Raw genomic sequence first — 14,699 nt, 5'->3', positions numbered from 1 at the left:
GCAAAAGACCTTTATGCAGAAAACTGTGAGACACTGATGAAAGAAATTAAAGATGATACCAACAGATGGAGAGATACACTGTGTTCTTGGATTGGAAGAATCAATATTGTGAAAATGACTATCCTACCCAAAGCAATCTACAGATTCAATCCAATCCCTATCAAATTACCAATGGCATTTTTGACAGAACTAGAACAAAAAATCTTAAAATTTGTATGGAGACACAAAAGACCCCGAATAGCCAAAGCAGTCTTGAGGGAAAAAAGTGGAGCGTGAGGAATCAGACTCCCTGACTTCAGACTATACTACAAAGCTACAGTAATCAAGACAATATGGTACTGGCACAAAAACAGAAATATAGATCAGTGGAACAGGATAGAAAGCCCAGAGGTAAACCCACGCACCTATGGTCAACTAATCTATGACAAAGGAGGCAAGGATATACAGTAGAGAAAAGACAGCCTCTTCAGTAAGTGGTGCTGGGAAAACTGGACAGCTACATGTAAAAGAATGGAATTAGAACATTCCCTAACACCATACACAGAAATAAACTCAAAATGGATTAGAGACCTAAATGTAAGACCGGACACTTAAAAAAAAACTCTTAGAGGAAAACATAGGAAGAACACTCTTTGACATAAATCACAGCAATATCTTTTTTGATCCACCTCCTAGAATAATGGAAATAATAGCAAAAATAAACAAATGGGACCAAATGAAACTTAGCTTTTTTTGCACAGCAAAGGAAACCATAAACAAGACGAAAAGACACCCCTCAGAATGGGGGAAACTATTTGCAAACGAATCAACGGACAAGGGATTAATCTCCAAAATATATATAAACAGCTCTTGCAGCTCAATATTAAAAAAACAAACAACCCAATCCAAAAATGGGCAGAAGACCTAAATAGACATTTCTCCAAAGAAGACATACACATGACCAAGAAGCACATGAAAAGCTGCTCAACATCACTAATTATTAGAGAAATGCAAATCAAAACTACAATGAGGTATCGCCTCACACCAGTCAGAATGGCCATCATCAAAAAATCTACAAACAACAAATGCTGGAGAGGGTGTGGAGAAAAGGCAACCCTCTCGCACTGTTGGAGGGAATGTAAATTGATACAGCCCCTATGGAGAACAGTATGGAGGTTCCTTAAAAAACTAAAAGTAGAATTTCCATATGACCCAGCGATCCCACTACTGGGTGTATGTATACCCAGAGAAAACCATAATTCAAAAAGACACATGCACCCCAATGTTCATTGCAGCACTGTTTACAATAGCCAGGTCATGGAAACAACCTAAATGCCCATCGACAGACGAATGGATAAAGAAGATGTAGTACATATATACGATGGAATATTAGCCATAAAAAGGAACGAAAGTGGGTCATTTGTAGAGACGTGGATGGATCTAGAGACTGTCATACGGAGTGAAGCAAGTCAGAAAGAGAAAAACAAATATCGTATATTAACGCATATATGTGGAACCTAGAAAAATGGTACAGATGAACCGGTTCATCACAGTGTTTGGCAGAAATTGAGACACAGATGTAGAGAACAAACGTATGGACACCAAGGGGGGAAAGCGGCAGCAGGTGGGGGTGGTGGTGGTGGTGTGATGAATTGGGCGATTGGGATCGACATGTATACACTGATGTGTATAAAATGGATGACTAATAAGAACGTGCTGTATAAAGAAATAAATAAAATTCAAAAATTAAAAAAAATTATGCATTTTGTAACACAATAAAAGAATCAAACAATACAGATATTTAAAAAATAAAAGAATTTTTCGTGTAGTCTCACTCCACGGAAATAACTAACCGTAGCTGTGTTACTTTGAAAAGTTTGAGATTTATATCTGTACTCATAGAACCCTTTATATCTTGTTAACGTATTTGAGAAAATGGAATTGCACCGTTCCTTTTGTTGCTAACATTGTTTTTTTTGCTGAATATGTCACATGCATCTTTCTATTTCAATACAGATTCTCCTTCCTTGTTTTTAACTGCTGCAGAGTATTGAGTTACATAGGGGCATCATCATTGATTTAACCGGTCTCCTATTGACTGACCCTTGGACTAGTTTCAGTATTTTCCCATTATAAACTATGTTCTGTTGAAAAATTTGTTTCTGTGCCTTATTTTGTTTCTCTGATATTTGTTGAAGCCTTATGTGGAGTACACAGTCCAGGCTCCGTGCAGGCCGCTAAGCTGGATACACTTGGAGATCCCTGGCGTCTTGTCCGCGAGCCCTCTGATTAGCGGGCTTGGTTGTGTGGGGGAAGTCTGGTGGTGGGCGTGGGTAGGCCTGGCCCAGCGGTGGTAACGGGAAGGTTCCTGGAAGGGGAGGTGAGTGCAGGCCAGGGCAGCAGGAGTCCGGCTGGGGCAGAAAGCCCCGCAGCACAGCAGGGGCGTTTGCAGCCTACCTGCTGCACTGTCTCAGAGAAGCAACTCTCACTCTCCACCTTCCTCTCCTCCGCCCTTTAACCTTCCAGCCCTGGAGGGGGCGGTGCTCTGGGAGCATTGCTTGAAGGATGAAGTGAGGCACCAAGGAGAAAGTGCTGGACCTGCATTTCTTCTGGGGGTGGTGGAAATGTTCTGCAGTTAGACAGTGGCAGTTGCTGCACAGCTTTGTGGATTCACAACCTTGTGAATATTCCAAAAACCATTGAATTGTGCACTTTAAAGGGTGAATTATATGGTATGTGATTTATATCTCAAAATAAAAGGCTCCAGTTACCACTTTGTCATAAAAAACCAAAAACCTGCCCTCTTGAGGCATGATGTTTTATTGCCTCCCATTCTCTGACTTCCCTCAGGACCCAAACAGCTTGTATGCGCATCCAGGCCAAGATGATCGCCTCCTGTGCCCCGCTTCCCGTCCCCCCACAAGTGACCTGGGAAGGCTTTCTCCCCAATGCTTCCATCTCCCTCCTCTTCTCCTTTTCTATAGTGCTGACCCTTGGGGGGGTAGTTGATTACAGTGGTCAGTGACTTTCCCCGGTTCTCTTCAGCTGGACCAGTGCCCCTTAGCAAGTGGCCTGGGGGCCACTTCAGGGCCCCCCCCACAGGAGAGGAAGGCCCAGTGCCTCGGGTGGGGGTGAGGGGTGAGGGTTGTGTCTGAGCTGCCAGGCCACCTGCTCTCCCCAGCCAGGGCCTTAGCATTTTCACCAGGTCTGGGACGGGTGCTGGGCTGTGAAAAGCTCAGGTGTTGGGTAGGGCAACAGCCGAGAAAGCAGGGCACATGGGGGTGGCCACAGGTCTCCTCCCTGCAGGCCCTGGGGCCAAAGGTTGACCTCACTGGACAAGGCCGGTTTTGTTGCCTGGTTCCTCCCACGCCTTGTTAACTTGAAGAGGCCCTTGCGGGGGTAAATGGTGCTGTTTGACTTGCATGTTTGCTTGAGGGATTTGTGGGCTCCCAGCCTTCTACATGATTTATCTCGGAGGAAATGAGGCAGCTGTGTGGGAGGGCACCGTGGGCCTGGGGCCTGGGACCTCTCCCTCTCCAGAGCAGCAGACAGGTGGTTTTTCTCATGTGTTTGCATGTGTGCGAGCATGCGTGTGTGCGTGCGTGCGTGTGTGTGGCCGAGGGGAGCACGGTATGGCAGTTCCATCTCCGGGGGACCGCAGTCAGAATGCACCATCTGGATGCCCAAGTGTTCCGGGGCGGAGATGGCCAAGCCTTGGTGGGGGAGCAACGTAGAGGGTAGTTTTGCATCTCCTTTCTTTACAATAATGCATATTCTTTGGTTAAAAAACAAAAAACTTCAACAACAGTGAAGTCACCCACCCCCACCTCAGCCCTGGTGTCACTCCCTGGAGGTGACTGACCTCTCTGAACCACTTGGGATATTTCCTTGTGGACATTTGCTATGTCATACTTAACACACAAAGTTTTGTTTTTATTTTCTGCCACCTGCCTTTTTTTTTTAACTGTGCAGTATATCATGGGTCTCCTTGTATTTTCTGTAAATTTGGAGCATACAACAAGATATTTCATAGTTTAGTTGTCAGTAATTTATTAACCCCATCCTGTGTGTGTTGGGAATCTTGGTAGTCTGCACTTTTTCCCGTTACAAATTATTTTTTGATGGGCACCCTTACATATGTCCTTATGTTCCTTTGTGCATGTTTTTCTGAAGTTTGTTTCTTAAAAGGTACAGTTGCCAGGTTCAAAACAGTGCTTTTCTTTTTTTAAAAAAATAGTTTCTGCCAATTTATTTGGGAAACTTAAGGCTCCAGGAAAGTTCCCTCTCCTCCTTCTGGCCCTGTCACCTGTCTTTTTTTTTTTTTTTTTTTTTTGTGGTACGCGGGCCTCTCACCGCCGTGGCCTCTCCCGTTGCGGAGCACAGGCTCCAGACGCGCAGGCCCAGCGGCCACGGCCCACAGGCCCAGCCGCTCCGCGGCACGCGGGATCCTCCCGGACCGGGGCACGAACCCGCGCCCCCCGCATCGGCAGGCGGACTCCCAACCATTGAGCCACCAGGGAAGCCCCCTGTCACCTGTCTTTAAATATACTCTTTTCTTTGGTGATTCAGGAAAGTTAACTTCTTTTCTCAGATAACCCAAGAAAGGGGTTTCTTAATCTTCAAAGAGCTTGGCTCTCAGAGAAGCCCAGAGTGTTTCTGACCAGTGTGGAGCAGGATATAAGGACGGCTCTGTTCTTGGCCTCCCTGAGGGGAGCAGCTCAGGCTGTAGCTGTCTTCGTGTGTGGATGGGACCAGACCCTGGGTTTGCACCTCCCCTGGGTCACTTTCACCCCCTCCTCACGGGCCAGAGGAGAGTCATCTCTAAAGACTGCTGCCTGCATGAGCTGAGAAGTTTATCACCTTTTTCATTTTAGAATTCTGAGCCAGATTTAAATATTCTGTCTCTCAGACTACTGTTAGCCTTAGCTGGGAAGCTAAACATTTGACTGTTAGTGTGTGTGCACCTAACTGTCTACCAAGAACATAATCTTGTAATAGTAAAAAGGAAAAATTGTAGACTGATAGGATAGTTTTTCAAATCCTCTGGAGCTAACTGTGACTGTGGTTTCCCCAAATTTCTTCAGAGGCTTTTGATTACATTAGCACAGGCATGATTCTCAGGCCTGCTTGTAGAGAAAAGTTGAGAAGTGTTGGGGGCCCCATGAGCCTCTGAATATCCGGGTGCTGTCATATGGGAAAGAGACTGTTCTTGTGACTCCAGGGCTAGGACGAGAGGTTAGGAGTTGAGGAAAATGGATAGCTCATAATAAGCAAGGCCTTCTCATGCAGAGCTTTCACCTGTGGAATGGGCAGCTGAGACAGCACAGGGTATCAGTCTGATCTCCCCAGGGTCATCTCTTCTGATCCCGGATCCTACTGTGTTAGCAGGGCTGGGTTGGGCATCAGAAAGTATCCCAACCTTTCTGATTTTGTTTCTGGGTTTGTTCTGGGATTTTCTCTGATTGACCCTGTCTCACTGGAAAATTGTGACCCATCCTGGCAGCAGATTCACTCTGCCCTCAGTTGCCTCTGGATTGTCATACAGACCCCATCCAAGCACCTCACGGTTGGGGCATTTGGGGGCTATTTCCCAGGGAAAGAGGCCAAACCGCAGTGTTGACTCCAGATTCTGTTGTGGACCAGTGCAGGTGGGCTCTGCTGGGCCAGTGCCCAGAACAGGGTTTTTCTTTGCATTGTTTCAAGGCAGTCTTTAAAATTAGGTTTTATTTTATTAATATGTGGGGTGATATTTAATTTATATTTTATTAAGTTTTTTTTAAAAAATTGATGTATAACTGACATGTAACATTGTATTAGTTTCAGGTGTACTATATTACGATTTGATATTTGTATACATTGTGAAATGATCACCACAGTAAGTCCAGTTAATATACATCAACTTATATAGTTACACATTTTTTTTCTTGTGATGAGAGCTAATTTGTTTCTTTTTCTTCTTTTTTCTTCTTCTTCTTTTTAAAAATATTTATTTATTTATTTATTTGGCTGCTCCGGGCCAGGTCTTAGTTGCGGCATGCGGGATCAAACCGAGGCCCCCCTGAACTGGGAGCATGGAGTCTTAACCCCTGGACCACCAGGGAAGTCCCAGAGCTAGTCTGTTTCTTGAATGAAGCTTGGAAGGCTGGACAACTGTGGGAGTGCATTTGGCTGTCTACTCAGGCCTGCTACCTTGTGGGAAACTCTGGGAATGGCAGCAGTGCTTTTGTTCTGTAGTAAACCACACGGGGCTCTTTTGGAGCCTTGGGCTTCTCACCTGGCTTGGAGATGTTTAGAGAATAAAACATTTGGAGTGATTTTTAATTGGAATGTTTGAGGTACTGCCCACAAGACAGGGCAGTCTGGCCTAGAAGCTGGTTCTTTTCCAGATGTGACCCTGAAGGCAGGAGAGCTCTCCACTGGCGCTGTGTGTCCTGGGCATGTGTGGGCACGTCCTTGTGGGATGCCCTTCTCACCTCTCAGTGGTGGGCACTGTGTCAGCTGATGTCCTTGCTGTCCTCCAACCCTCATTGTCTGCACCTGGACAAATTCAGGGGTCCTCAGTTTGTCCTGCACTTGGGGACCTAGTTCTCCTTTGTCTTGTAATTTATGGAAAAGAATAATGTTATATCTCTATCTTGCAACATATACAAAAATATATTCCAATAGTTTAAATGAATAGTTTAAAGATTTAAATGTGAAAAGTAAAACTAACACTTTTTAGAAAAACTAATGAGAGAGAGTATCCTCGTGATCTCAAGGTAGGAAGGAAAGAATTTCTTAAGTAAAACAACCAAACCACAAACCATAAAGGAAATGATTGATAGATTTTACCACATTAAAACGTGAAATTTTAGTAACAAAGGGCACTCAAGAAAATTTTAAAACCACATATTGGGAAAAGATATTTTTAATGAATATAACTGGAAAAGGATCAGTACCTGGAATTTAAAAATCAGTCCTGCAGAAAGAAAGGAAGGGAGAGGAGGCGGGGGGAGGGAGGGGCAGGTGGGGAAGGAAGGAGGAAAGGAAAATAAAGGATGTGGGCAGGCAATTCATAGAAGAGAAAGTGTATAGTCAGTAAACATAAGGAGGGGCTTCCCTGGTGGCGCGGTGGTTGAGAGTCCGCCTGCCGATGCAGGGGACACGGGTTCGTGTCCCGGTCTGGGAAGATCCCACGTGCCACGGAGCGGCTGGGCCCGTGAGCCATGGCCGCTGAGCCTGCACGTCTGGAGCCTGTGCTCCGCAATGGGAGAGGCCACAACAGTGAGAGGCCCGCGTACAGGAAAAAACAAACAAACAAACAAACAAACAAAAACATAAGGAGAGTTGCTCTGTCTTTCTAGAAATCAGGAAAGCAAGTTTTTAAAAAAAGAGATCTAGGGCCTCCCTGGTGGCGCAGTGGTTGAGAGTCCGCCTGCCGATGCAGGGGATACGGGTTCGTGCCCCGGTCTGGGAGGATCCCATATACCGCGGAGCGGCTGGGCCCGTGAGCCATGGCTGCTGAGCCTGTGCATCCGGAGCCTGTGCTCCGCAACGGGAGAGGCCACAACAGTGAGAGGCCCGCGTACCACAAAAAAAAAAAAAAAAAAAAAAGAGATCTTATTTTTTGTCCATGAGACTGGCAGTACTTAAAAAAGAAATCTGATTGTTTCACGATAGCCAAGAGGTGGAAGCATCCCAAGTATCCTTTGACGAATGAATGGATAAGCAAAATGCAGTACATATATACAATGGAATATTTTTCATCTTTAAGAAGGAAGGAAATTCTGTCACATACTGCAGCCTGGATGAACCTTGAGGACATTATGCTAAATGAAGTCAGTCAGTCACAAAAAGATAAATACTGTAGGATTCCATTTATATGATTCTATTTGTAAATACTGTATATACCTCTAGAGTAGTTGTATTCATAGAAAACAAAGTAGGAGGCTGGCTGCCAGGGGCTGGGGGTGGGGGAACAGCTAATTGTTTAGTGGGGACAGAGTTTCAGTTTTGCAAGATGAAAAAGTTCTAGAGGTTGGTTGCACAACAATGTGAATATACATAACGCTACAGAAATGTATACTTCAGAGGTTGAAGAAGGCTAAGACAGTTTTGTGTTATGTGTATTTTATCACAAGTAAAAACTAAAAGAAAAACCTGACCATATGAAACCTTGGTGAGGATGTGTTGACGACAGTAACTTTCAGAACTCCTGCCCACAGGTGGTGAGATATAAATTGGGATAGCCACCTGGAGAGCAATTTGCTATCGTCCAATCAGCGGGGAAAAGTCCGTATTCTGATCCTTAGCTCTACTTCAAGGTGTCCACCCTAGAGGGGAATCTCACCGGTGTGGGAGAGGAGACATGTACAGGGTTCACAAGAGTATCATTTATAACAGCAAAAAAAAATGGAGACGATGTAAATAAACATCCATCCACCAGAATGAGAATGTGTGATGCAGGCATAGAGAACAGACTTGTGGTTGCTAAGGGGGAGGGGTGTGTGGGAGGGGTGGATTGGGAGTTTGGAACTAGCAGAAGCAAACTAGTATAAATAGAATGGATAAACAACAAGGGCCTACTGTATAGCACAGGGAACTATATTCAATATCCCGTGATAAACCATAAAGGAAAACAATATAAAAAAGAATATCTATATATATCTATATATATCTATATATATATATCTGAATCACTGTTGTATAGCAGAAAGTAACAGAATGTTGTAAATCAACTATACTTCCATTTAAAAAGATCTATCCACAGTACAAAATAGATAACCAACAAGGGTCTACTGTATAGCACAGGGAACTATACTCAATATCTTATAATAACCTATAATGGGAAAGAATCTAAAAAAGAATATATATCTATATATATATATATATATATATATATATATATATATATATAAAACTGAATCACTTTGCTGTACACCTGAAACTAACACAACATTGTAAATCAAATATTTTTCAGTAAAAATTTTAAAAAAATCTAAAAACAAAAACCGTGTGATGTACTCCTACAGTGAAACACTACCTGCACCACTGACTAAACCTCAGAAGCAGCATTGTCTAGAAGGAAGCACATGTAACACCATTAGGAATTTTCATGAGTACATAAGTAGTATAAGTAAAATATTGTGCATGGTGATGGTTGACAGCAAATTTAGGAGAGCAATTCTGGAGGGGAAGAGAGGGGTACTAGATAAGAGAAGGGTATATTGGGGGCTTTGGCTAAGCACCTGTACTATTTTATATCTTTGGAAAGCAATTTAAGACATGTGACAAGGTAAAGTCGGCCCTCTATATCCGTGGGTTCCACGTCTGAGGATTCAACCAACCAGGGCTTGGGGAAAAAAAAAAAATCCAGAAAGTCTGAAAGAGCAAACCTTGAATTTGCCTTGCTGACAGCTATTTACATAGCGTGTTTGTTGTGTTGGGTATTATAAGTAATCTAGAGATGATTTAAAGTATAGGGAGGATGTGCATAGTTCGTATGTAAGTACTACACCATGTTATATGAGGGATGTGAGCATTCATGGATTTTGGTATCCGTGGGGAGTCCTGGAACCAGTCTTTAAGATGAGAGCTAAGTGGTGGGTACTTAAAATTCTGTTACCTTATTTGTGCTTTGCTGTATGTTTGGAAGATATTGCATTGTGTCTTTAAGAAGACTTTAAATGATCGAGTGAGGCTAAGTCAGTGGTCTTCTGACTATTTCTCAGCATGCAGTCCTGATCTGCAACAGTGACACATTTTTATAAAAAGGTGAAGATTTTAACTGCCCTAGGTACCTGTGTACCACTTTTTTTTTTTTTGCGGTACGCGGGCCTCTCACTGTTGTGGCCTCTCCCGTTGCGGAGCACAGGCTCCGGACGCGCAGACTCAGCGGCCATGGCTCACGGGCCCAGCCGCTCCGTGGCATGGGGGATCTTCCTGGACCAGGGCATGAACCCATGTCCCCTGCATCGGCAGGCGGACTCTCAACCACTGCACCACCAGGGAAGCCCATGTGTACCACTTCTTAAAGTGAGTTTTGTAGTTTGGTGTCCTCGTAAGATTTCCTTTGAAGGAAAGAGTTTTGCTTTAAAAAAAAAAAAAAAAGAAAAGGAAAAAGACTAAAAGCCCTGAATGAGCTGATTTCTTAGATTCCCTTTTTCCCCATTAATCTGTAGTCCTAGGAGCTAATGTCTCAGGGGAATGAACTCACTTTCCTTGTCTCTAAAAGATTCTGACATTTGAATTAGCTCTTTCCTGTTAATCATATTTATTGAGGGCTCACCCTCCCTCCACAGGGAATATTCAGTAGTTCCAGGTTCTGGTTCTCTGGGCTGCAAAGATCTTCTGATAACTCAGGGTCCGTGTTGGATGAGCCAGGTGATTCCTGGACTGTTGGACCTGGAACGGTTAAGCAAGCCTTTCTGGCTCAGTCGTGTCATGGTGGGGGGCGGTGCTCAGGAGATGTGAGCCCTCAGCCCAAGGGCTCAGATCCCCTGAGGTGCTTAGCAGAAGTCAGCAGGCCCTGACCACCTCTTAACACATCTTGTATTTTGTTCTGTAGAGCAGCATCCTGAGTGAGCATTAGTACCCCCTGTAATTCAGAGTAGAAAGCTCTCTTGCTTAAACCCTCCCATGGTTCCCATCTCACTCAGGATACAGTCTTTGCTGTGAGCCTTGAAACTGTGCCCAATTCTCTGGCCTTTTTTTTTAAAATCTGCACTCTTAACCTTATACTTTTTTTAAAAATATATATTTATTTATTAATTTGGTTGTGCCAGGTCTTAGTTGCGGCAGGCGGGCTCCTTAGTTGTGGCCGTGGGCTCCTTAGTTGCGGCACGCGTGTGGGATCTAATTCCCTGACCAGCGATCGAACCCGCGCCCCCTGCATTGGGAGCGCGCAGCCTTAACCACTGCTTTCTGGCCATTTTTTTGAATCCACTTCTCCTTGTTCACTGGGTTCCAGTCACTCCTCCCTGCCCTCCTGTTTGTGCCTAGAACATGGCTGGTGATTCCTGCCTCAAGGCTTTGCACTTGCTCACTCCTCTGCCTGATGTGCTCTTGGCTGCTGGTCTTCATTTGCACCCAAGCTCAGAAGTCACCTTCTTAGAAAGGCCTCCTCAGGCTATGGACTCTCTCACAAGCTACTCTGCTGCCCAGAAGTCTCTCTCCAGCTCGTTATCCTGTTTAATTTTTTACTTCCTTGACAGCTCTTATTATGCTCTCAAGTTATTTTATTTGGTCAATTTCTCTATCTACCGATATCTGTCTCTGTGTGTTTGTATCGTCCCATCAGGATAAGAGGTCCGCAGGCCACAGTCATTGTGTCTGTCCAGCATCACCAGCATTTAGAACAGGGCTAGAATATATTAGGCACTTGTGTCGGGGATCCTCAGCATCACCCTCAGGTTTGGTGATTTTCTAGAAGGACTCACAGGACTTAGCATATAATCCTACTCACAGCTAAAATTTATTTCAGCAAAAGGAAACAAAGCAAAATCAGCAAAGGGAAGGAGGTGCATGGGGTGAAGTCCAGAGGAAATCAGGTGCTAGGTTCCAAGAGTCCTCCCGCTGTGGAGTCTCACAGGACAGACTTAGTTCCCCCAGTACCAAATCGTGACAACACGTGTGAAATGTAGCCAGGGAAGCCCATGAGATACTCTCTGCCTGGGGTTTTTACTGGGAGCTGGCCACGTAGGAACCCCCTGCTTAGCATGCTCTGAAATTTCAGACTCCCATAAGAAAGCAGGTGCTGAGCCTAAAACACACTGTTCATCCAGTCCAGGCGTGGGGAGCCCTTCCTGTCACTCAGTAAAGTTTTATATCAGTCCAGGGAACTGCTTACTGTTCACATTCCCACACGCCAGCTAAGGGTCAACTTGCAAGCAGGCCTTTCTAAGGATGGAAGTCTCAGGCCTGCTATGGTGACTCTTTCCTGTACACTACTTAAGAAATGTTTGTGAACGAATGAATCAACTCAGTGTGACTGCAGGGCCTGTGGAATCAGACCTCAAGACTCCTGAAGGCTAGAGAGTGTGACCTCCCCTCCCTTGTCAACAATCCTTCCCCCAGACAGATGGAGGCGAATTTGTCCTTCCTCCTGCCCTCAGACCTTTGGTAATCGTGACTCTCTGGTCGCCAGGTGTTGAAGCACAACGGGTCATCAGAAATTCTCAACAAGCTGTACGACACAGCCATGGACAAGCTGGAGGTGGTTAAGAAGGACTATGACGCCCTGCGGAAGAGGTATAGTGAGAAAGTCGCCGTCCACAGCTCGGACCTGAGCCGCCTGGAGCAGCTAGAGGAGGAGAACCAGCGCCTTCTGAAGCAGACGGAGATGCTGACCCAGCAGAGGGACACGGCCATCCAGCTGCAGCACCAGTGTGCCCTCTCCCTGAGGAGGTAGGAACCTAGGCCGTCAAGGAGCGGAGCGAGCTGGCCTGTCTCTTGCACTCAGAGAATGGTCAGAGGGCCAAAGCATCCTCTCTGCCAGGGGCCACTCTCCTTTGTGGGCTTGTGTATGCAAGGCTCTCCACCACTTTCTGGGGGTTAAAAAAAAAAAAGCATAAGCAATTGAACTTTTTCAATCAAAAATTACTTATGTCCGGGAAACATTTTCCTGACACTGTCTTGGCACTTGTGCTCCTTTCTTCCATCTGAGCGACTCGGGTGTGTTCTGACCATCCTGTTTCTCAGGTCACCCCACAAGCCTCTCCCCTCTATGTCAGTCACCCACCTGGCAGATAGGAAAGTTAATTGTCCTAGGCATTGTTCTTCTAAAGTTGCACTTTCTATTAAGGTAGATAATCTGTAGGGATGTGACCCCTGCCCTCCAACAGTGTTTCTTAAGGTACGTTCCTGCAGAATACCTGTTCTCTGGTGTGCTTATCAGTTTATGTGAAAAGTGTTCTCTGGCTTTAAAAGAGTTTGGGAATTGCCGGGTTGCACACAAACAGGTGTCTGCGCTGCAGGACTTCTCAGAACCTTTACTCCTATATGGTGCGCTAGAATCTCCCAAGAGGGGACAGAATGCAGTGTTTTTCCCAAACATCAGTCATCAGAGAGCACACTTTTTTTAAATGGAGCTCTGTGCCGGATTGGTTTCTAAGGAACCCACACTCAGAAATGCTGCTCTAGAGCTGCAGGCTGTAATTTGCAGGACTGCCTGCATGGAAGGTACTTCCTGGCCTGGAAGGCCCGAGCGGTGCTCTCACGCTAACCTGGAGGCGCTGGGCTAACCTGGAGGCGCTGGGCCAGTCACTTGTGTCTCGAGGCCTTATCTCCTGTATCTGTAAAATGAGGTGCTCAGACTCAACGATTGTTCAGGCCACTTTTGTCTTTCATAGGCTGTGATTCTAGCATTGTTTTGTTCTTATTTTTAAAGATAATGTAGTTTGACTGTGGAAGAAATAACACTGTTATTTCCAGTAGAGCAGAGGGCATGAAATTCTCAGTCCATCTTCCAGTATTTGTAAAAGACTGAGAAAAATTCCCAGTCCAGGGGCACTGGTCCTTCATGGCTTTTCTCTCTTGGGGGTGTGGAGAATGACCGTGTTCGAAACTTCACGCTCGACTGTGCGGCACAGCAGAGCTGGCTGGGCAGGTCCCCACGCCCTCGTCCTGGCTGCCTCTCTCTGCCAGGTTCGAGGCCATCCACCACGAGCTGAACAAGGCCACGGCCCAGAACAAGGACCTGCAGTGGGAGATGGAGCTGCTGCAGTCGGAGCTGACGGAGTTGAGGACCACACAGGCGAAAACCGCCAAGGAGTCAGAGAAGTACAAGGAGGAGCGGGATGCGGTGTACAGCGAGTACAAGCTCATCATGAGCGAGCGCGACCAGGTCATCTCCGAGCTGGACAAGCTGCAGACCGAGGTGGAGCTGGCCGAGTCCAAGCTGAAGAGCAGCACGTCGGAGAAGAAGGCGGCCAGCGAGGAGATGGAGGCGCTGCGACAGGTAGGAAGGTGGCGAGGGAAAAAGGGCCGTGATGCACAGGTGTCCAGAGTAGCAGGGAGCAGCCTTCAGCCTGCTGCTGCCTGGGTTATTGGGTGCCTCCTGGGTGACTGCTGAGCTCACACTCGGTGCCCAGCTCTATTCGGGCTGCAGGGGACACAGGTGAGGTTCAGCTGTGCTCCTGGGTGTCCAGAGCTGACAGTGTAGGAAGAAGATTGGATGACACACACAGACACTCACCCACTCCTGTCGTGATGTGATGGTAGATCAGTCTTGTGCTGGAAGTCAGCTCAAGGGCTTGCTCATTAAGAAGCAAGATCCCAGGGCCACATTCCCAAAGCCATAGGTACCTTTGGCCATGTGAGTCCAGAAGGGCACACTCAGTGTTCCTTCACCCCAACATCTGAGGAGTCTGCTCTTTAGAGGGGTGGTCTGGGCTCCTTCTGGGAAGCTGTTCTACTAGGTTGAGCCCAATACTCTTCTCAAGCCTTGCTCCCTGGGTGGGGTGGGGGGGTGCATGCCTCCAGGGTCAGGGGAGTGGCGCTCAGCAGCATCGGAATTGAGGCACTGAGCTTGACTCCCGAGTGACCAGTGGGGATTCTCTGCATCTTTCCTACCTGACCAGCCGGGCCTTATCACTGACACTGCTTACCCCCAAGACCAGGTGTGCCCTGCTGGGGCCTGCACAGGCCTGTGGACTCCTCCTCTTTGACACTGCCTTCCCATTCGGTTAGTGTGTGTAGGGCTCTGTTTAGAGCTGCTGAACTTGAGAGCAGACTTTCTTCCC

The 14,699-nt window shown here is 46.2% G+C and overlaps 1 protein-coding gene across 3 annotated transcripts in view; it reads left to right on the top strand.

Annotated features, from left to right (window-relative positions):
- The window catches only part of DLG5 (discs large MAGUK scaffold protein 5), a gene marked incomplete at both ends in the record, with an annotated part of 121,181 nt that overhangs the window by 68,922 nt on the left and 37,560 nt on the right, over window positions 1-14,699 (top strand). For all 3 annotated transcript variants that reach the window (XM_079717489.1, XM_079717487.1, XM_079717488.1), the window contains 2 exons: window positions 12,104-12,363; window positions 13,603-13,915. In XM_079717489.1, coding sequence (XP_079573615.1) covers window positions 12,104-12,363; window positions 13,603-13,915 — 573 coding nt within the window. The remainder of the gene's footprint in view (window positions 1-12,103; window positions 12,364-13,602; window positions 13,916-14,699) is intronic.

This window comes from Hyperoodon ampullatus (genome assembly GCF_949752795.1).
Source record: "Hyperoodon ampullatus genome assembly, chromosome: 1".
Lineage (NCBI taxonomy): Eukaryota > Metazoa > Chordata > Mammalia > Artiodactyla > Ziphiidae > Hyperoodon > Hyperoodon ampullatus.
This window is presented reverse-complemented; position numbering and strand designations above follow the sequence as displayed.